The sequence below is a fragment of the Palaemon carinicauda genome, chromosome 22 (genome assembly GCF_036898095.1).
Source record: "Palaemon carinicauda isolate YSFRI2023 chromosome 22, ASM3689809v2, whole genome shotgun sequence".
Taxonomy (NCBI): Eukaryota; Metazoa; Arthropoda; class Malacostraca; order Decapoda; family Palaemonidae; genus Palaemon; species Palaemon carinicauda.
In genome coordinates, this window is record NC_090746.1 from 53,396,407 (window position 1) to 53,421,406 (window position 25,000).

The window sequence follows — 25,000 nt, forward strand, 5'->3', positions numbered from 1 at the left end:
ATATATATATATATATATATATATACACAGTATATATATATATATATATATATATATATATATATATATATATATATATATATATATAATACTTTGGAGTCAAGCAAACATTCTTAAAGGTATAAAAGCAACTATTTACCTTTTACCCATCACATGAACATTTCACGGAAGATTGTTAATGCGTGCATGCAATATCTTGACATGTAGGATATGCAGGTTACATGTAATTTTGATATTCTACGTAACAGTAAAATAACAAGGAATATCGGAAAATATTCGCTCGTGGAGATCCTCTTAATCCAGAAAAGGATTCCTTAAATATTTTAAGAGTCTGGGTGATTTTACTACGGTGCCCTTGTTTCCAAACTCAGCACAGGCTACACGGGTGTTAAAGAGCCCGTACCACATAACATAAATGTGGGACGTGTGGTCCTCAAACGATCAGTTTAAATAGAATAATATCTACTGAAAGATTGAAAGATTTAGGACAGTTTCGGGTCGCGCAGTTGCCAAGTATCCATATTAAAAAGCACCATGGTACTCCTTTCATTACTCAGCTCCTTCGAACATAGGAATAGGGCAGTTGTGGGGGTACCTGAGAACTGGAAATGGTAATACTGCTCACATAAAATTGAACCTTCCTTGCATAAATCTGCTGTTTGGGTTTCTTGTAGAAACGACGGATAGTTGCCAGCTTCTTATATATATTTTTTTTATTAAGGGAGGGTGATTTTATCTTAAAAAAAAATCTACTGTCACAAGTTATACAATTAGGTTTCACAGCTCCCAAGTACCAAAGCGACAAAGTAGTAGGTTGGCCAAGGCACCAGCCACCCGTTGAGATACTACCACTATACACTTATTGGGTCCTTTGACTGGCCACACAAGCTGAGACAGTAGTACATTGGATCCCTCTCTCTTGTTACGGCTCATTTCATCTTTGCCGACACATGCACAAAGTATTCTGGCATATTCTTTACACATTCTGCTCTTTCCTCATACACTTGACAACCCTGAAATTGCCCATTCTTTTCCTCTCAGGAGGTTACCTACTGCACTATAATTATTCAGTGGTAACTTTCCTCTTGGTAAGGGTAGAAGACTCTTTAGCTATGGTAAGCAGCTCTTCTAGGCGGACACTCCAAAATTAAACCATTGTTCTCTAGTCTTGGGTAGTGCCATAGCCTCTGTACCATGGTCTTTCACTATCTTGGGTTAGAGATCTCTTGTTTGAGGGTACACGAGGGCACACTATTCTATCTTATTTCTCTTACTATTGTTATTTTGAAATTTTTATAGTTTATACATGTAAGATTTATTCTAATATAGTTAGTGTCCTTAAACTTCTCTTATTGTTTATTTCCTTATTTCCTCTCCTCACTGGGCTATTTTCCCTGTTGGAGCCTTTGGGCTTAATAGCATCCTGCTTTTCCAACTAGAGTTGTAGCTCAGCAAATAATAATAATAATAATAATAATAATAATAATAATAATAATAATACATAAACTAGGGATTATTCACAATTCCAAAGATAGTTATTTATTCAAAACAGTTCTCACACGTATAAGAGGTAACTACAGTATTCAAAATATAAATCTTTAGCTGATGACGCAGACTGATACGATGGCTTCCTAAGTAAATACAGATGATGATGGCGAAAGGGGAACTAACATACCATTGTAAGTGGAGATTTCTAGAGATTTAATATGATTTTGTGGAGTTCATGTTAATTCTAAATAAAAAGCGACATAATTGCATACCGAAAACTTAAAGCTGGGTGTATTCAGCAACTTTCGGATTCGTGCATATTGATAAGCTTGTATTTCAATTCTATGGTGACCTTTGGCAGTCCCAAGGCTAGATCTGCCCTCATAACCTCATTATGAAAGTGTTGTCTTTTCCTTCCAGTAAAAATAAGTAAAACACGGATTGGTTTAAAAAAAATGGGTCTCATCCCAGCCCAGGGGTAGAGACCATTAAGTTATACTGTGAGGGATAATTAAATCACTTTGAAAATTACGATGGAGAAAAGTAAGCAAAGAGGCAAAGCGAACTGAGGGACGGTGTAAAGATCCTTTGTACGAGTACATCCTAAGTGCAGACTGCACGAGGTCCATCATAGGTATACGATAGTATAACGTCCGGTAACAACAGTATTACAGAGCTTTATATCTTTAGAATTCTTGTATAGACTTATTGTCCCCTTTAGGGCAAACTCGCGTGAATGAACTGCTTCAGAGTTTAAATGGTGTTTCATTAGGGATACAGGTTGCTCAATTCTACCCCATGCAGGTTACAGCAAGTCAGCTGAGTAGGAGTACAGCGACTACAACTCGATAAATCAATGGTATTATTTGGCATAACTTCGAGGTAGCAATGATCCGGGTTATATAGATGTCGCGATATACTGTAGGCTAGGCATAGATCTGGCGTAGGCCTATCCGTATTCATACCAAACATTGTGCATGCCTATTATAATCAAATGCAGTACAGACAAATATTACCTAATATATAAATATAAATTTGCACACTAATTTTTGGTATATAAAGTAGCTTTCAAGGGTTAAAATATGATACTACCCTTAATTTCTACCAAAACTGAAATTCGCTATAAGAAATTGACAAGTGCTGGCTGGTTTGATATTTTTCTCTGTATGACTAATGGGGATTGGGGCATAAAAACTTAGCTATTGATCGATTAAAATATGAACACGATTTCATCGTCCAAGTCCATTGTTTACTCTTGGGAAACTGATTATGAGGTACTGCATTCATTGTTTGCGTTTGCCAGCTGTTGTTTTTAGTCTGGCGTAATTATTACCTGGCATTTTTACCCATTAAGACCTTTCAAATATTTATGCACAAGTTCCCGGATATTGTTCTACATCAATTTTTCCTTGCCTCCCTCCTCCAGTTACAGCATGACTATCACATGATATCTCCAAGAGGAAAGCATACTCCATTTCGAAATTTTGCGTAATTTCATCTATTTCGGTAATTGATTACGTTGAAAACGATCTATATTCAATATATAGCTATTCTTGTCCGTGTGAAAGTAAAACATATCCCGGAAATAATGATCCACAGGGATGGTGTGCGTAGAACATTTGCACGTACCGCCTGCCTGAACAGAGGAGCGGTGAGGTTGTTCATTTTTGCAAACCAAGGAGCCACGGCGGAGCGAAACCCATTTGATTGACGTGATATGAATTATAGGTAATTTTGATACTTTGATTTTCCGTCGTTAACATATTCCAAATGTTTTTTCAACTGGTTATTTTAATGTTAAATATGCATTTCTGGCCATTATTTTTGCTGCAAATCACTGGTACTTGGTGTTTCCCTACACAAAACACGATTTCCCTTAATTGGTTTTAGAGGGGGAAGGGGTAGGAAAAGTTATGAACGGGTGGATTGTCCCAATATTCATGTTCAGAAAAGGATAAAACATAATATAGCGAGAAGGAAAAACATATTTACCCTTTTAAACAGACTACAGATAAGTACAAATTTAATTGTATCAGACAAAAATGGTCCAGTTGCTTTTGATAATAGCATAAGGAGAGTTTTCGTGTACAGAATAAAATTTTCAAAATTGCAAGAAATTAGAAAATTTGACATAATTGAAGTACAGAATAACCAGACGAAGTTATTGAAAAATTTCTTTATATTATACTGTAAAAAAAAAAAAACCACACACATTCATAATTTCAAATTTTATCCAAGCTATACCTTAATTCATCTATTTTTATGTATTCTAGCAATGGTGACCTGGAATCACCTCTACAAAAGCATCACGAATCTTTAAAAAACAAATGCCATCCTTACCGCGCAGTCCTTTGTCTTGTTCCTCTTCCAATGCTTCTTGTTGGCCTTCGTGACCGCAGAGGGCTGGAAGGTGGCATGGGTGGTCACCCGGGGATTCAGAACCAAAACATTCTGAAAAGGAGAAAGATTTTTTACTATTATTATTATTATTATTATTATTATTATTATTATTATTAATAATTATATATTATTATCAATTATATATTATTATCAATTATATATTATTATCAATTATTATTATTATTATTAATAATCATTATTAATTATTATTATTATTATTATTAATGATCATTATTAATTATCATCATTATTATTATTATTATTATTATTATTATTATTATTATTATTATTATTATTATCCTTTCTTAATACCTTAATACCTTTAGATAATAATCGAAATTGTAAATAATCTTGTTTTATTTTAATTATAATTCTTCAAGCTGAAATACAAAATAAATGATTTTTATAAGATATCAGCTAGCGGAGAGAGAGAGAGAGAGAGAGAGAGAGAGAGAGAGAGAGAGAGAGAGAGAGAGAGAGAGAGAGAGAGTTCAGTCAACAGCTTATGACAGGTAATAACAATGAACACTACAGGATGCTTCTAATCTAAACGTCCTCTTTATGGTGATGCCTCTTTGAAAGGACACCTGCAAGCCCAAAACAGGCCTATCTGCTATGGTCCTTCTACACCTTTAAAGGGTAACACGGAAAATGATCTCAACCACTTGAATGTTCATGAAAGTAGAAGCAATAAAATATACGTCTCTCTCTCTCTCTCTCTCTCTCTCTCTCTCTCTCTCTCTCTCTCTCTCTCTCTCTCCCGTTTACCTTTATTTCTACTTGTTCCTAAGGTTCGAGTCTTGACTGGGTAGATGTGTGCCTAATCATAGAAGGAATTTTCCCAAAAGACTGTGGTCCCGTGACAGAAAGAATTCGATATTAAATGGTATTTGTGGCTTACTTGAATAAATTCATATATATATATATATATATATATATATATATATATATATATATATATATATATTTATATATATATATATATAGATAGATAGATAGATAGATAGATATATATAATGCGTGTTTATTCACGAGCACTTGCGTGTGTAGAATTGAATATATAAGAATAATACCACGTAGGAAATGAAAATATATAACTAAATACAGGATAATTAAATAGAATTATGAGGTGATAAATGCCGTGACACGGTTCCCCAAAGTAGTCTTTAACCACGCATTAGCATAAAAAGGTACAGCTAACGCTTACAAGTCCATTTTTCCCCACAAGGGGTTATGCATGACCCGTATTTCAACGACCAATAACTGCACTTTCAAAGACATGCAAAGAAGGTAATTATCTATTGATAAAATGAAAGGATGGTTATATAGTAAAGGAGCACAAAATACAAAACTTGTATTAATGCACTGGATATGACCAAAACGACCGGATCAAGATAATTCACCGAGGTTTAAGGTTTAAAGGTTATTCGCAAATGGCAGAGGCAAGGAACGCTGACAATGCCCTAGCTAGCAGGACAATGCACTAGTAGAGACTGACCATATATACATATGGCCAGCGCCCAAGACCCCTCTCCAGCCCAGGGAGGGCAAGGCAATGGCTGCTGATGACTCAACAGGCAGACTATAGGCTTGAGCGGGACTCTAACCCCAGTCCAGAGATCGCCAAGCAGGGACATTTCAAATAAGCCACCACAATAGCCTAATTAAACACACAATTGTAATATAGCAGTTTTTGGGGGATCTCCCCTATACAATAAAGAGTCAGTGTCTGATATATATATATATATATATATATATATATATATATATATATATATATATATATATGTATATATATATGTATATATATATATATATATATATATATATATATATATATATATATATATATATATTCTGTGTATTTATCTTTTATATATGTATGAATATACTGTATATATATACATATATATACATACATATACATATACATACATAAATATATATATATATATATATATATATACACATATATATACATATATATACACATATATATATATGTATATATATATATATATATATATATATATATATATATATATATATATATATATACACACTCACGCTGAGCGGCAACCGCTCGGAAATGAAAATCTCTCGCAAACTTCCCAGACTGTCGTTTGGCATTTAAAAAGGGAGAGTGGTAGGAAGGGTTGGATCTGCGTGTGTATATTTATCTAAATATTTAGCCATTCCTTTAGACAGGTCGCGAAAACTAGTGGGGAATAATTGGCGGATGAATATATTTATTGTGGGATGGAAATTTATTACATTTCTTCGCCATGGTTCAAAGTTGATACACTTCTCTGGGAGGGTCTAATAGTCAATATACTTGCAAATGATGGATTGCAAGATAATATATTTCTGACTGGGGGATAGTCATTTGATATACTTCACACCATGGGGTTACACGATAATATATTTCTCAGTGTAAGTAGCATTTTATTATACTTCTTAGTCTATAATACAAGATATAAAGACTTTTATCTCGTTTCCATCTAAAAAAAAAAAAAAAAAAAAAAAAAAAAAAAAAAAAAAAAAAAAATTAAACACCTTTTCTTCTTACTTTCAAATTGACTTTCAAATTCTATATCATCGTTATTCCACTATGAAAATCGTTCCGCATATTAACAAATTTTCTGTCACATTCTTGTGGCCTCTCTGGTCACAAGCCAACCATGTCTGCTGGTCCTTCTCGTGCTCGTTTGCAACTCCCAAGGTCGACAAGTCTCAAGTGTCATGTTGGTCTTCGAACCTCAAGCTTTTCATCCTAAGCCTTTTAAATTTACTGCCTACTAAAATATCAAGCAGCACCATAAAAATGTTTTCTGACCACTTATCTTACTCTGAGAATGCCTGTTTTCAAGATTTCTACATTTTTATGAAACTAGGTTTAATGGATAAGATTTAAATTTCTATGTTTTAAAGATAAGATTTAAATGTCTATTTATCACAGATTTTCATCTCCTGATTAATTTTTTATCGATTATATTTACCATATTATTTAATTTAATTTATTAGTATTAATAAAAATAATGTTTGTCTTTCCAAATTTCATCAGTCCAGCTCTGTAAGAATCGCACTTGACTCATTGGGCTTAACAACAACAACAACAACAACAATAATAATAATAATAATAATAATAATAATAATAATAATAATAGTTGCCTCATAATGAATAAAAATCTGAATGATTACAGTTTTGATATTGCTCACCCGAACTTGAGAACATTGACCTAGCAAATAGGTTCTTACGTAGCCAAACACCCACCCCCAACCCACAACGACGTATACACCCAGCTGGATCCCGACCATCATGAGTACAACCAATTTAACAAAACACTTATTTCTATTGATAGACTGTAATTATCTCATCTACCTTGAGAGTCCCATTTCGTGTCTAGGCAATGGGACGAGCTTGATTACGTCCTAATTCTAAATAATTGATAGGCTTACTACGCAGTTTCATAGACTGTCAGAGTTGCAGTGTGTGCTAAAATGTTGGAAAAGTTGTTGCAAAGAAACTGCAATGTATATAAAAATACTGGGAATTGTCAAAATAGTTCGTAAATAGTATCAAATGAGGTTAAAAATGCATCAAAATTGTCTGAAAAAATTTGCAACATTTTTAACAAAGTTGTGCCGAAATGTAAAAAGTTTTGTTACTTCATGCTAATCTAAGGAGAACGACGTTGAATAATTCAGACAAATCCATGTCTTAAAATTAATGCGCCATAAGCATGATATTTTTCTGATCCAATATTATCGTAGATATTATGCACGAGGGTGTGATAACTATTCAGCAAATTAACAGCCCGAAGCTCCTAGAAGTTCATATTGTTGCGAATTAGCTTGGTAAAACTTTGACTTCTTGGGGTGCATTTTGAAAGCTTCCTTCATGACACCGACTGGACAAAATAATTACGAAAAACATTATCCACATAATTACTATTATTACAATAGGGATATTATGCAGCCCTAACTAAATGCAGTACTGTATACGTAAAACTGTGTGCGGAGTTTATCATATTTGCTGTATTGTTCTGTATTTTCAATAAAAATCTCATGTAAAGGATTTTAATGTTTTTGTTACTTCAGGGTGTGTAGAACCCAACTTCCCACGAGAGTAGTTATCTGATGAAAAACACAAGTGTGTGTGTGTGCGCGTGTGTGTGTGTGTGTGTGTGTGTAGTTGGCTTGGTAAAACGTAGATGACTTTAGCTTAGCAGGTGTGGAATAAATTCACGCATATGAAACAGGTGAGAATTCCACTGAACCGTCAATTCAAGTTGTTGACAGAGTTAACTTGCATTATACCAGCAATGGCTTATATTCATACAAGCAGTAAGTGAACAGTATTATACTCTACAATGCAGTTTTAATAACTCATAAAATCAAAATCGAACACAAAATAATAGCATATCAAAACGCACTGTAGAGACTCCGTCAGCAGGCAGTATTAAACGCAAAGGAATGAGGGTCGATATATTTGATATCACTTAGTAGTTATTTCTCTTTTCTATTTATGGAACTCCTTCCATACAGTATAGTTCCAGGTTTTCTTTTTGTGCGTACCACGTACCTTTCATAAGTCGCTAACGTAAATATAAGAGAAAATTAGTCTTTTTATCAAATGAAACTGTTAATGCTACACAAAAAAACTTTTTCTTATTGGAGCCCTTGGGCTTGTAGCATTCGACTTATCCAAAAAGGGTTGTAGCTTTGCTGCTAGTAGTAGTAGTAGTAGTAGTAGTAGTAGTAGTAGTAGTAGTAGTAGTAGCGCTGTACTTTTAATGTACAGTAGATATTACTCCTTACGAAGTAATATAATAGTGGAGAGAGAGAGAGAGAGAGAGAGAGAGAGAGAGAGAGAGAGAGAGAGAGAGAGAGAGAGAGAGAGAGAGAGAGAGAGGGTGGCACCTTTCAGGACTGCAGCAGGATATTATGCAACCTATTATACAACGACGCAATTGGTTCCTTAAGGTCATGATGTAAAATTCTGGACTGGCTTCTCATCAGCCCCAACCACATAAGGTGTTCTTTTTTATGTATGGAAACAAGTTATATATGTTAACGGTGTTTTAATGTTGCTTTATTTAAAGGGTTTTAATTTTCGAGTTCGTTGCGTTTAATATCTTAACATGGCAATTAAAGACAGTATTTTGATTTACAGTATTAAATATATTATTTGTTCTGGGGCTCGATTCTTAACGCCATAATGGGGATATTGAAACTAACAATGTATTTACTGAGCAAATAACTACGTAAATAACTCATCAAGTTTCTAAGCTAAATAGAAGGATACCAAAAGTTTATGAAACCATATTGTACAATCACATTTTGTCATATAGCAACAATAAACAGCCACGGTTTTTTTCCCTGGCTGACTATATTGGGACCTAAAATAACCTTTATACCGAGACGCTATTTTCGTCGCATTAAAGCCATCTCATATAAGAAGCAATGGCCTTATAAGGCCTGGTCGATACAGGTTGGCTACCAAGGATTACTATAACCTCCAGGTAAATATTGTTCAAACTACTATACGCAACCAGTCAAAATGACGGATAAATACTTAGATAGATGTGCACACGCGCACGCACCTCAACCTTTCATTACAACTCGCCAGTAGTGGTTTCTACGTGTACTTCTCAGGGGTACCCCCTTCTCACCGGGGTATGACTACTCCCTCTCGCCACTACCCGAGGGATCGAGAGAGCCAGTAGCTAAACGTCTGACAATGCTCCTCAGCGTGACATGATATTTATGTATATATGTATATGTACGTATATATATATATGTATATATATATATATATATATATATATATATATATATATATATACATATATATGTATATATATATATATATATATATATATACATATATATATATGTATATATATATATATATATATATATATATATATATATATATATATATATATATATATATAGCCACACTTGTTATCTATTATATAGGGAAGTATTACCAGTTCACAATGTGTCAGTAAATATTTTCATACCAGCAGAATTACTGTCAATCCACAAATCATTAAATACAGACTTCAAAATAAACATAATTCGTTCGGAAATAAATCTAACCAATTGAAAGATTTTTTACTGCAACCTTTTGGAAAACGAACCACGTAAGTGCAACGCTTATGGGTCATCGTAGATGATAATTCCTATCTTATAGTCTCTACTTGGGCCCGATCTGATCTTTACTTTTCCTCTGGCCCTTTTACTTTCTTCCAATATAACCATCCTACTTGGATAATCTATCTCTACATGTTCTCCCATTTTTAACTCATATTTGAGAATAAATATTTTTGTCAAGCGTTGACAGGCTTGGAATGTGAATTAGTGGTCTCTTTATACTAACCTATAGCAAGGGAAAATAGTGGAATAATGAAAAACAACAACAACAACAACAACAACAACAACAATAATAATAATAATAATAATAATAATAATAATAATAAATTACCATCATCATTTTGTACTTTAGTTTAAATGTTCCTGTACCAATGTAATAACTATCATTAATCATTCATACATAGACATCTAAATAATGAAACACGTATTAATGCAAACTTGGACATCTTACCATATATCAATTCTAGTTCCACCCTTAGTCTTCCAAACACTATGTCATTCGACTTATTAATATGTATCTATCTAAGTTTTCTAAAAATACCCCAGAAATTCTTTGTATAAAACAATATATCAATTATGTAAATTAAATATCAGTGCTATGATTCCATCGAAAATTACTGATCATGGAGTGAGTTCAATTTACTGGGGTCACGTTCTCAACTCTCGTTCTTCTAACTGGGCTCGTTAAGTACTGCATGTGAGGCAGGCTTGTGTTCTCAAGTTTAGAAAATATACCAAATATGAAAGGTCAACTCGGAAAATTAAATATAAAATCAAATGCGTATTATTCTGAGGTTATTCTATCCTATCAAACTAGAGTTGCTTATCTACGCAAGATGTATATGTTAGCTTCACGAGGGAACCATAGTTAATTTACATTATCTAACCAGTTTCAGTATTCTGCTTTAATCAAAGTGTTTTCAACGATTTTTTTTTTTTTGCCTCATGTAACGACGCATATTTTCTTCATCTGAGGATCCTGTTTTGTTTGTTCAACAGCAGATAACCTTGTGAATCTGTCACTAACTTCTCGTACTGTCTTCAGGATTTTTAAGATACATTTAACAACGAACGCAGCAGTATTTCACCGTAGAAAATTAAATAAACCAGGGGTTTTCTCAAATATAACTAGTGTTGGAATAATAAGCTTTATCGATTGCAAATGTCAATTCATTTAAATATATATATATATATATATATATATATATATATATATATATATATATGTATATATATATATATATGTATATATGTATATATATATATATATGTATATATGTATATATATATGTATATGTATATATATATATATATATATATATATATATATGTATATATATAATGTTTTATTTTGGACTGTTTAAATGTTTGTTTGGTTGACTGTAAAATAAGTTCTGTTTTCATCCGGTAAAATAAACCCTGTACTTACCAACTTCCAAATTGTAATTTATTTTGCCCTTCGAACTGGCCATGTCATGATTTTTTGCGCTAGAATTGTTTTTAGATCCTTTATAAAATCACTCATATAATCAAACGTTTCTGATGAGAAATTTGATATATCAGATGTTTTTATGGATAAAGCTGCCTTGAAATATTGAAAAAAAAAATCACCCAATAGAATTAAGATAAACTAAAACAAGGACTGATTTCAAGGTGACTTTTACATAGAAGACCTTTTTTTAAACAATACCTCTGTTCCCTATATCTACTTTTAGGAACTATCTAAAAGAATGCCTGAACAAACTAGAACTAGAAACAAATGTTAACATAAGACACATGAGTGACAAACATAGGTTATCTGAACCAAGAACAAATAGTAAATTTGGTGAAAGGGCTTTTCGCTACTGTGCGCCTAGACATTATAATAAACTGCCAACTGAAATGAAGGACCTAAAGGGAGCAATTGAATTTAAGAAGAAACTAAAGACATTACTTTTCACAAGATCATATGATTTGGAAGATGCTACAATCAAAGAATTGTATAAGTTATAATGAAAATGTTTCGTTAGATGATTAATATGGACCCGCCCTAGAAGTAGTTCACTCGACTTCAGTGGAGGGTTGGATTTAAACCCAAAACAAGTACACAAGTAAAGAATAAATAATTCCTGTTCCTAAACCAGTTATAGATCGAGCTGCTAAAACTAGCACTAGACAAAAAATGAGAGAGAGAGAGAGAGAGAGAGAGAGAGAGAGAGAGAGAGAGAGAGAGAGAGAGAGAGAGAGAGAGAGAGAGAGAGAGAGAGAGAGAGAGAGCCTGTACCTGGATTTGTGGATTTTTTTTTTTTTTTTTTAGTTGCTGGACAAGTTGCAAAACAAAAACTTGAATTTCCATATCGGCTTCAGAACCATATACAGAAGGGTTGAATATCCTCTTTTTTACATAGCAAGGTTTTTATCTTTCTATAAATAACTCAACTAAATGTAAACTGCACTTTCTTCAGTTGAGTACCCAAGGGGAAAATCAATTGATTAATTTATTTCCATATACTGGCGTCATTATAACTGTGGGTACATATCAATGCAGCCAGACATTTCCTTAACAATATACTGCATTGGAAAAATTCATTAAAATTTTCTTATGAATACTCAAAAGCATCAAGACCAAACAACTCGGAACAAAAATGCGTTGTGCATTTTAAGTTATCCAATATCTTACCTCACAACATTTGCTCAGTCCGCACATAACGACATTCCGTTCGAGCCATTTAAAGTTTAAACGAGTTAGGTTTTAGTTCCAATTTCAACTGAAGATAAGCTCATCAGAACATCAGCCAGGCATGCCCATTCCCAGACTGTGGGTACAAATCAGACCAGCAATTCCCCCCCCCCCCCCCCGTCCCATCCCCCCGAAAACAGCTAAACAGGCCGATGCGGGACTCGAGCTGCTGTCCATACAAATGGATGGCCAGCGCCTTGAATTTTGAAAGGTATTTTTCAAACCCCCGCCCCACACGGAACGGACTGCTGGTCCTACGAGATTTGTAGATATAATTCCTTTCCTCACTAGGCTATTTTTCCTTGTTGGAGCCCAAGGACTATTAGCATCCTGCTTTTCCATTTAGGGTTGTAGCTTAGTTTTAATAATAATAATAATAATAATAATAATAATAATAATGATGATGATGATGATAATATGGATTAGTCAGCGTTAATTGTTAAAATCATGTTATCGTTGCATAAGATATGTGTACGATGTGTAGCAATTCTTTCAAGTATTTACGAGAATAACACAAAAATTTCGCTCGATCAAGTACATGATTATTTCATCAAACCAAGATTCTGACAACCAAGAATGTGAGGCTGTAACCAAGTCAGTGTACTTTATATAAAAATGAAGAAAAATTAATTAACAAAGGTTTAACTTCATATTTTAGGTCCTATTTCTAATGACCCAAAATAACGTAAGCTAAACACACGCATTTATAGTTAAAGTTTCAAACCAAATAGGTCTATAAAATATTATGTCCGCATTTTCATAAACGAATATTTGCATGAAAACAAACAGTATTTTGGAAATATCCCGTGTTCTTCCTGGTACTCAAGATTTCGAGTGCCCTTCCTTGTCTCATTCCGACTTCCAGGCGACAGTTGACCTTAAAACGGTGCGATGCCAGTTCGTTTTCTTCGTGTCTTTTTATTCTTTAAGTATCTAAGCTACTTGTGTATTTAAAGACACTTGCGACTTAAGTAAGCAACGATTCCATCTCAAGTCTTACAAGAAACGTCACGTTTATGATATTGCGTATCTCGATGCAGAGTTCATTGGATGATGGATGTATTGAGTTTTGGCGATAAAGCCAAACGCTGGGGCCGGGAAGACCACGCAGCAACACGTCTCTCGTGGTGGCCACAGTACAACTGGGGTAGAAATTTAGGAAATCGCTCTAGTTGCAATATGAAGCTTTAAGTTGAAGAAGGTTGGCAGGGTAGCAGAAGGCTAAAAAGAGGGAGCAGTTATGGGCTCCAGGAGCTAAGTAATCATCTTTTAGTAATGCCCACAGTGCGCTAAGTGAGGTGCACTGATGGCAATGCCTCGTAAGGAGCAAAGTTTACCTAAGTTTGAAAATTCGCTAGCAGAGTTCTGGATATTTTTTTTCTTTTATTAGAATATATAAATTTACAATTCTTACAATTTATAATATATATTCATCATAATATAGTTACATGGATAATCTTTTTACTTGACATATACTGTACTCACAATTGCAACGAGAATATTCGTTTGTCAATATCTAGTCTTGTTTATAAAGGCATCCGGCAAACCAGCAGACAGATTCTTTGAATTATTGTAGGACTGTTTAATTTGGCGTTTCCGATTGCCAAATGGCCGAAATTCAGGGGTTTATATCTATAATATAAGCCTGTACAAACTGCCATTTCAGTTCTATAACAAACTAATATAATACCTATTCAGAAATCTTGTTAACTTTTATATCTCCTATTTATATAACAAAGTTATAATATATATATATATATATATATATATATATATATATATATATATATATATATATATATATATATATATATAGTTTTCGGTCACGCTAGCTTTTCCCGTTACCTGGGGGGAGAGAGAGAGAGTAGTCATACCCTGGTGAAAGGGGAGGGGGGTGTTGTGCATGCATATCTATCTAAATATTCAAGTCAATTTTAAAGGGTAGGGTACGCGATTATATAATAAATAATGGAACGCTTCTTAGCGTCCTAATCTTAAACATTTTCGGAGATCAAACTACACATCCAACGTAGTCTTTACAGGGCAACTTTCAGCTACGATTCGTTCTTGTCAGATCCAGTTTCTGGGACGGCATTCTAATGCGCAACAGAAGGGCTTAGTGAATTTCGTTCAAAGTATAGTTCATATATTGAAAATTACCTCTAAAAGTCTATTCTTTGTTAGTCTGATGTATATCTCATTGTTTTATATTATAAAAAAAATAATAGAGCTTCATGAAATCCACAACCAGATTAAAGTCACATCTCTTAAGAGAGGTCTTGAAAATTGTGTAAACTGCGATCAGATCTTGAATTTATGGTTTTAGTGTAATCAGTATAATCTAAACTAGCCACCTAACTAAAAAGGGCCCCTTTTAGATGATTGATTTTGGTACTAACACCGACTATAAGTTTACTTAAAATAATCAGAGCGATGTTGGCAATGTATTTCAAAATGCATACAAATCCTTTAATAATCTGCATTATGCAGGAGATTAATTGAGAAATTAATGCTGTACTGGTTACCAATTCTAAAGTGGCTTCTTCAATTGTCATTTAGGTTTGGAAATTACCAATTTTATATTATAAAAAAATCATCATCATCATCGTTATCTCCTCATACGCATATTGACACAAAGGGCTTAGGTTACATTTCGTCATCGCCTCTATCTTGAGTTTTTAAATCAATACTTCTCCATTCATTCATTTTACTTAACATTGTCATTGTCTCATTTGCTTTTTACAATCTTTCATTAAACTACAAATCTAAAGACCCTGTACCAGAGATCGTAGTTCTTAAATATTTAAATGATTCTACCTCATTAATTCTTTGACTTTCCAATGATATTTCCTCTTCCATTACATATTCCATTCTCATCATTTCTGTCTTTTTTACCTATTTATCTTGACCACAACATCCTGTGGTATATCATACATTCTGGTAAGCAAGCATTGCAAATCCTGTGGTGTTCTACTAGCAAGGACAGTATCAAAAGTATATTCTAGGTCAGCCAATTTTCTATTGCTAATCCTGTTCAATCCTACTCCACTTTCCCCAACTTTTCTATATATTACAAAATCCATGAGAAGGCTAAACAATATAGGTGACAACACATTCCCTTGGAGTACTCCACTGTTCACAGGGAATTCATTTGATAGGACTCCATTAACATTAATTTTGCACTTGCCATGCTCATGAACACACTTAATCTAATTCACATTTCTAAGAGGAACTATAACAACACAGGACTCACCACAAAATTGGCCAGTACACACTATCAAAGGCTTTTTTATAGTCCACAAATGTCATCAAAAGTGGATTTCTCTATTGTAGACATTGCTGTACATGTCTTTAAGTAACAATTTTGTCAGTACAACTCCTACTTTTTCTAAATCCTGCTTGTTTATCTCAGTTTTTCATCAATTTTTATCTCTAGTCTCTTTATAATAAGCTTACTATATATTTCCATGACAACTGACGTAAGTGTGATGCCTCTGTAATTATTGCAATCAGTCAGATATCCTCTTTTTTTTTTTTTTTTTTTTTTTTTTTTTTTGCCATTTTTACTAACACTTCTAGCTCCCATTCTTCAGGTTTTGCCTCTTCACGCCACATTCTACAAAATAATCTTGTAAGTATTCTGGGAGTCACCTCATTTCGGTCAATATCATCTCGGCATTTATTTCATCGTATCCAGGGACTTTCCATCGCCTGAGTTTTTTAAGGATAGCCTCGACCTCAAACACGCTGAATTCATTCATGGGCACATCAAGGTCTTCCTCAACTTCAGGTATGTCAAGCATTGCCTTTCTTCCTCTTCTGTTATCATAACAGATCTATCTCTCTTTTTGATGGGAATAAGCTGCTTCTTTGCTCCCGTAGAGATTTCATTAATAATTCTATGAGCAATTCTCGCACTTCTTGAATTCATAGCTTTGTCGGCCTCATCTGCTTTCCTGTCTAAATATTCTCTCCACACATTCCTGGCTTCTCTTTTAATTTCACTATCAATATTGGAATACTTAACATACTCTATCTTGTAATTTTCATTACTTCCTCGAATATTCTTAACTACCAATTTCTGTCTTTGTCTCCTTTTTATAGTATGCCAAGTATCATTTGATATCCATGGCTTTCTCTTTGTAACTGCTGTCCCAAAACTTCACTACCCAATGACTGATATGTGTTCTTAATATCACACCATTCTTCGTTAATTGTCTGCTCTTCTCTTAAAGTCTCTAAACTAACAAAATAAGTATAACATATTTCAAAGTTACTACTTTGGTTACATCATTGAAAAATTATAGAACTGGTATTCAGAATGCCAGTCGTTCAACATCACTATACTCTCTGGTATCGTGAAACTCGCCGAGCAACTGCAGACACAAAGCAAAAAGAACAAAACTAAACCGGTGAAGTATTTGCGAGACAACTCGCTTTGGTAAACCAGTTTCTCTTCAAGATTTAAACCCGTATCTGAATAGTAGATTGTATTGGATTTATGAATTTGATTCATTAGGGACGGTGCTGGGGTCTAGAGGCCATTCGGTACTCATGAACAGCTACGGGGAGGGGGGGGGGGACCCAGGAACCGTACAATGATGTAAAAGTATAAATGTTATCAGCAAAATGAAGAGATGTGAGCACGGCAGGGGGTCAAACCGTGGCCACCGTGAGAGAGCTAGGTGGCCAGGGTTGAAATGATGGGGCAAAAGTTAAGTAATGCCTACAGTACACTCGCTTGAGGTTTACAAGTCGTGTTATAAGCCTTCGGAATAAATACGTCCGGTGTTACTTATCTTGAATATGTAAAAAATATAAATTTGTTAAATGTGCTCGATGTAAGGATTAACATATACTTAGTATATATTCTTAGTGACAATCAATGACGCTGTTTCATTACAACTACAATTTTAAGGTACAGAATGTAATTCACAACAAATTCAAGATAAGTCTCGAGGTTTTTGTGAATTATATCTGAATTTTTGTTGACTACTGGCATAACAAGAAGGATGTTAAAATATTGATATTGTCAAGTAAGCAAAACTGACGCAAATAATATAGAAAACAAATATTCCTGAGTGGATTTATTCCTCACTGAGAAGAAAGGTGGGTCACATACTTCTGAAAGTGTGAAATGAATAAATGGGTGACACGTATTTTACGTCATATGGTAATTTAGTTATTTGAAAAAACAACAACGACCGAGTGGTAACAACGAAGACACAAACAACGAGAGAATAAACTTTAAAGTACCACACGCAATTGACAAAGGATCAAGCTCCACAGTAAAGGTCTGCGAGGAAATCCTGTAATTATCCTGGGACAAGATGGATGGATGGAATATGGTTCGTATCATCCGGTGATATCATTCAGCACCAATTTGCAACAAGAAAACTCCATGGTTGCACAACCAAGATGACAAACAGGGCCAGGAATGGAGTTAATGTAGAGGACTAATAAGTGGTTGCATCTAGGGGGCGAAAGGACGCTACAAAGATCCTAAATTAATGCCTACAGTGAACCCCGTGAAGTGCAATGACTCTCCCTACAGCGATGATTGGGATAGACATGTTTTGGGATAGAACGTTAAAAAAGAAAGAAGATGACGATGTTATTATCAATGTTGTTGATTCAATATTCAACGTGAGGGTGGGTAAAGTACGAGTAAACAGACGTTTAGAAATCAAAATACTGTTTTCAAGTTCATGATATAAGATCAGGAAAATCTAAAAAAAAAAATTACTGAATTTGAAAGAAAATTTAAAACTTGATCCCTCTTACAGCACAAGTATATCATCATGATTTTTTCTTTGCATTCCTATATATAATTTCAGATACGACTGAGGACCTCACACTAACGTTTTTAAAGACTATTACTAAATATTTTTTCTTAGTCATTCGTAGATCTTTGGACTTCTGCTATTGCCCAATTGATTATGATATGAACTAAAATTGAATCTGCTACGCCGAGATACCTTTAGACTCGCATGATTTGGGACAAATTGTCTGAACAATATGAATCTATGCATGACAAGAAATCTCAGCTTTCATTCGGGACTTTTGACTTATACAATAGTTCTATAAGCTTTTTTCTTAGTACTCCTACTCTACAGTATTTTTCTTAGTATGAGACGTGACTTTCCATGGCCAACGAACTTGAATAAACTTTTACCCAACGAAACTGACAGGTAATGATCTCACTCTACACCAGAGAACCTTCATTTCAAAATTCGAACATTTCAAACCTTGGAAATTCATTTCAGTAGTAGCCATAACCAATGCTCATGAAAAAAAATCGAAAGCTACTGGCTAATCTTAACGTCAAACCATATAGAATTGAGACACGACATTCAAATGGAATTGCATTTATAAACATTGGTTATAGAATTTCACACAAGCTCTCTTCCCATAATTACTCTAATACGTAACTTTACAAACTATTCCCGGCCATGGTTAGCTAGCTAACTGCCCTCAGTCTCCTTTCATTCACATTTCCTATCACCACAAAAAAATAAAAAAAATAAAAAAAATTTAGTTACATCCAGAAAGCGAATCAATTTCATGTCTCGCACTCATGTCGTGTCTTTTTCCCTTAATCTTATATCTTCTGCAGCATTTACTATAACATTTCCCTAACGACATCAACCCAGCATTATTCTGTTCTGGCATTTCATTTTTTACACTTAAAATTCTAACACCGACCATTAAATGCTTCTATTCAAAAGGAAGACTCAAGTTAAAACTTGAACAGACTACCAGAGAAAAGGTCTCTCGAATTAGACCACGAAGAACTATTTTTGTTAACCATTTCAATCCTAAGACCAAAGTCAGAACTTTATAAGATCTCAGAGATATACAACATAACATAACAAAGGCAAACGATGCAGAGGATGACGAAACGAAAACACTCCGACACTTTGTCAAGGTCAATGCTATAAAGTTGCCAGAGGTTTCGTTTAACACCGAGTATATAGAAACAATATTGATGTATGACTAACAAATACACGATAACAAAATTAAAAACCGACGACAACAATAACAGCAGTTATGGCTGTAAAATGACACTACCGTTGGGGATCACCAGTTAAATAGAGTAAATACATAACACAAGTTTTCTAAATAGTCACGATTGCTAATTGGGTAAAGGTTATCAAAACTTTCCTTTCCCCTTTAAATACTTGCTTCAGAACTGTGTTTAACGTTCTCGATTCATAGTCCTTAATATATATACTGTACAAACTATCTTCTTTTTCCTCGAGGCATTAAAGATAACAGTTTGAATACAGAGGTATATCAAATTTCAACAAACCAGGTTAACACCATGAGATGCTTTTAAACGGGAAACAAACATCTAAAAACATAAAAAACTACATAAGAAAAAGGCGTAATTTCCACAGAAAAATACTGTAATCAGGGAAAATAATTGAATAAATTAGTAAATACAATGAATACAAATCAGCAAACTAATACATAAAAATAAATAGACAAATATATATATGTATATATATATATATATATATATATATATATATATAGATATAACCCAATAAAAATCTAAAAAGAGAAAACTTCAAACAACAGTTTTCTTCACAAAAATTCCTAAATTTAGCAAAGCTAAAATTTGAAAGCACCCCTCTAAGACGTACAGAAATCTTCCATGCTTTCCATGACGTCGATATTACCAATTGCTTTGTTATCTAATCTACTCACCAGATAAATATATGAGATTCTGATCTGGATGCGATCACAACAAAGTTTTCTAATTATAAATAAAATTTCTGTTTACAAAAACAGATAACGAGATTAACTGCGAGTCAAGTAACTTGACAAACACAAACACACAGACACACACACACACATATATATATATATATATATATACATATATATACATATATATATATATATATATATATATATATATATATATATATATATATATTGTATATACACACTACTGACAAAAACATTTTATACTATAACCTGTCACTAATCAAACACGATCTAGGGAAAATAGGTAGCATTTATATGCACGAAGTTTGCCACAATAAGTAACTGTAAGCAAAGAGAATAAGAAAATTACAATGGTTAAATCTGGCTTCAACAAAGTTCAGGAAGTTCGTATGATTGGTCTAGACTTTAGTGCTGCCTTTGACAGTGTTAATCATGAGGCCCTTGTTTTCTAACTCAAACAGTTGGGAGTGAGTGGGTCGTTTCTTAGCATTATTATTGATTGTTTAAGAAATAGATCTCAAAGAGTTGTTGTTGATGGGCACCATAGTGAGTATAGGAAATGCGATATCCGGTGTTCCGCAGGGTAGCGTTCTTGGCCCATTACTTTTCATACTATATACACATGACTTGTGGTTTGGCCTAGAAAACAAGCTTGTTGCATATGCAGATGATGCTACTCTCTTTGCATCAATTCCATCCCCTGAATGTACTGTAGATCTGGGGTTGGTGAATCCCTTATAAGAGATTTAGCTAAAATTAGTGCATGGTGCAAATTATGGGGTATGAAGTTTAATCCTAACAACACTCAATGTATGATTGTAAGTAGGTCAAGGACAGTGGCTCCTCAACATCCGGATCTCAGTATTGATAATGTTTCTTTAAATTTGTATGACTCTTTTAAAATTTTAGGTGTGATTCTCGACAGCAAATTTGCTTTTGAGAAACACGTTAGGTCTGTGTCTTCTTCAATTGCACAAAAAATTGGCTTATTGAGAAAGTCTTTCAAGATTTTCGGTGATCAATCTATTCTGAAGAAGTGTTTTAATTCTTTCATTCTACCTTGTTTTGAGTATTGTTCTCCTGTCTGGTCTTCAGCTGCTGATTCTCATCTTAATTTGTTGGACAGAAACTTACGGTCTATTAAATTTCTTATTCCTGATCTAAATATTAATCTTTGGCACCGTCGTTCAATTAGTTCATTATGCATGTTGCATAAGATTTTTCATAACTCTGACCATCCTTTACATTCAGATCTCCCAGGATGATTTTATCCTGTTCGTAATACTAGGCAGGCAGTTAATTCTAATAGCCAGGCCTTCTCCATCATGAGACTCAATACTACACAGTATTCTAGAAGTTTTATTCCAGCTGTTACCAAGTTGTGGAATGATCTTCCTAATCGGGTAGTTGAATCTGTAGAACTTCAAAAGTTCAAAGTTGGAGCAAATGTATTTATGTTGACCAGGCTGACATGAGTCTTTTTATAATTTATATGACATATCTGTTTTTGACTTTGTTAATAGTTTATATAGGACACATCTGTTTTGACGCTGTTACTGTTTTTAGAATGATATATTGTTGATTTATTCTCATCATTTATTTATTTCCTTATTTCCTTTCCTCACTGGGCTATTTTTCCCTGTTGGAGCCCTTGGGCTTATAGCGTCTTGCTTTTCCAACTAGGGTAGTAGCTTGGCTAATAATAATAATAATAATAATAATAATAATAATAATAATCTGCAATGTTATTCGCTTGTAAATTCGCATTATCTTCAAACTCTCTCTCTCTCTCTCTCTCTCTCTCTCTCTCTCTCTCTCTCTCTCTCTCTCTCTCTCTCTCTCTCTCTCTCTCTCTCTCTCTCTCGTAAATATAAATATATAATAATTCTGTCGACACTGACCTTGACCTTTGACCTACAACTTTGAAAATTGAATCAAACCCATGTCTCAACATAACCATCGATATCTGACAGTTTCACTGCTCTATGAGTAACATTGTGTCCAGAAAGTTGCTCACAAATAGACTAAAATCGGGTGAAAACATGATCTCTTCTCCAACTTCGTCGGCAGAGGTAAACATGTATGTATATTTATGTGTGTATATATATATATGTATATAATGTATATATATATATATGTATATAATGTATATATATATATATATGTATATAATGTATATATATATACAGTATATATATACATATATATATATTCTGTATATATATATATATATATATATATATATATATATATACATATATAATGAACAAATAAAATTACCTACTGAGCGAAAAAAAAAAACGTAAAAAATACACAGTATATTCCAGCCATTGCACTTAAATTTCTCGTAACTAAAAATAACAACGCCAGTGAGAGTTTTGTAACTGGACTTGCAATTGGTAAAATCAAACGGCTAAAAATGTAAATGAAATTAAAATACAGAAGCCAAACCAATGATATATGGAAAAATCCTAAAACCCAAGATTTCATTTATTGATTCATTGAACTTTTCTGAGACGTCGTCTTATAACTTGAGATTAAACGAGAGAATGAATCATGGATAACAGGACTGATATCACGAGGCGATTAAATTGTTAACTTTCGTTATCTCAAGCTTTCGTTCAATCGCTGGTTCAAAAATAGATCCGTATCCATGGTATGGGTTGATCCTTATCTAATCACCGAGATTTGAAGAAGTTACGTTTCATTAACAGAATAGCGTACCCGAGCCCAAGATGGAATAGGATATTATTCCATCTTTCCCGAGCCGTCAAAAATGACGTCTGAATATTGAGATTGATATGCACACACACAGATCAACCGTTCCCACTCACTTTCCCTTTCCTAAATACAAGCCGCTGGGTCAGCAATTTTTGGAAGAATGTAGTTTCCGAATGTACCTCTTGGAGTACTGCCCCTCTCACCAGGGTATCATTATTCTCTCTATCTCATGCATGAATATATATATATATATATATATATATATATATATATATATATATATATATATATATATATATATATACACACACATACATACATACATATATATATATAATATATATATATATATATATATATATATATATATATATAATATATATATATATATATATATATATATATATATATATATATATATATATATATATATATATATATATATATATATATATATTATTACTTGCTAAGCTACAACCCTAGTTGAAAAAGCAGGACGCTATAAGCCCAGGGGCCCCAACAGGGAAAACAGCCCAGTGAGGTAAGGTAACAAAGAAAAATAAAATATTTTAAGAACAGTAACAACATTAAAATATACATTTCCTATATAAACTATAAAAACTTTAACAAAAAAAGAAGAAGAGAAATTAGATAGAATAGTGTGCCCGAGTGTACTCTCAAGCAAGAGACAAATGCTCTTTATCATAAAGGGGAGATTCTGCTATGACTTTACGGCGTCTAACAAGCAAATTGCAAAAAATAAAGTAACTAACGTTTCTTCGAAATAAGAAACTATCAATCATTATGACAAAAAATTACAAATGGTTGGATGACGAACACAAATCAGTACTATTTAGTAGACATGTCCCAATCATAATCGTAATCTTGAAACAAAAACTTGGAAATAAAGTTGAGAACTCTAATGGGTTTTAGTAAGTTGATCAAAAATTGTGATACAACTTTAAAGTGGAATCTCGAAATATTTCACAAATAAATGTTCAGTAATTTCAAACAGGTTTTCACATAAACGTACCAACGGATGTTTGCCAGGTGAATTATAAACCATGCAGGGATTTCTTACCCAAACTTTTTACAACAAACTAACCGCTCTCTTATCTTTTAACACCAACAGATTTTAAAACATTAGAACCAGAAATGCAGGAAGACTAAATGTAAGAAGAAATGTAGAATAGTTCACATATAAGTTCTCAGGCCAAGAAAGCTTAATTTAGACCGATGGAAAGTAGGCAAAAAGAAACTTGTTAGGTAAAGCATAATGACTCCAAAAAGGCGGTACAAAATGGAAAAGGGATGAAATCGTACCCAGAGTTACAAGGAATATAGCAAAAATGTGATACTTTTAGATTAATTAAAATTCTTGGAGACGTTCCACAGGTAATGAGTTTAGATAATAGTCTCGTGTATGGCTCTGTCAAGAATATGGAAAACCATCTGGAATCACTAATAGAATTCAGAAATATTTTAATATCAGTGTTATCACAGACTTACACCTCAAAGACTTCGAAAGTAGCCCTAATGCATAGGATTTAACAGTAATCATATTCCTTATCTTAATATCAAGATGAAAAGATTGTCGTTTTTAAACACAACCTTATGCGATAGCAATCGAGTACAATACATCTAAACTGAGATTGTTTTGTCCTTGGATAAGAATCTTATGGCCACATCTACCAGTAAACATTTTTCAATTTCTTAATTTATGACACATTAATCAATATATGGACAGTTTAAATTCTTTTAACATGTTTGCCG

The 25,000-nt window shown here is 33.5% G+C and overlaps 1 protein-coding gene across 1 annotated transcript in view; it reads right to left on the reverse strand.

The window, feature by feature from the left end:
* The window catches only part of su(r) (dihydropyrimidine dehydrogenase su(r)), a 93,523-nt gene that overhangs the window by 59,548 nt on the left and 8,975 nt on the right, over nucleotides 1-25,000 (reverse strand). Inside the window, exon 2 of the mRNA XM_068346192.1 lies at nucleotides 3,829-3,939. Within this exon, the coding sequence (XP_068202293.1) occupies nucleotides 3,829-3,939 (111 nt within the window). The remainder of the gene's footprint in view (nucleotides 1-3,828; nucleotides 3,940-25,000) is intronic.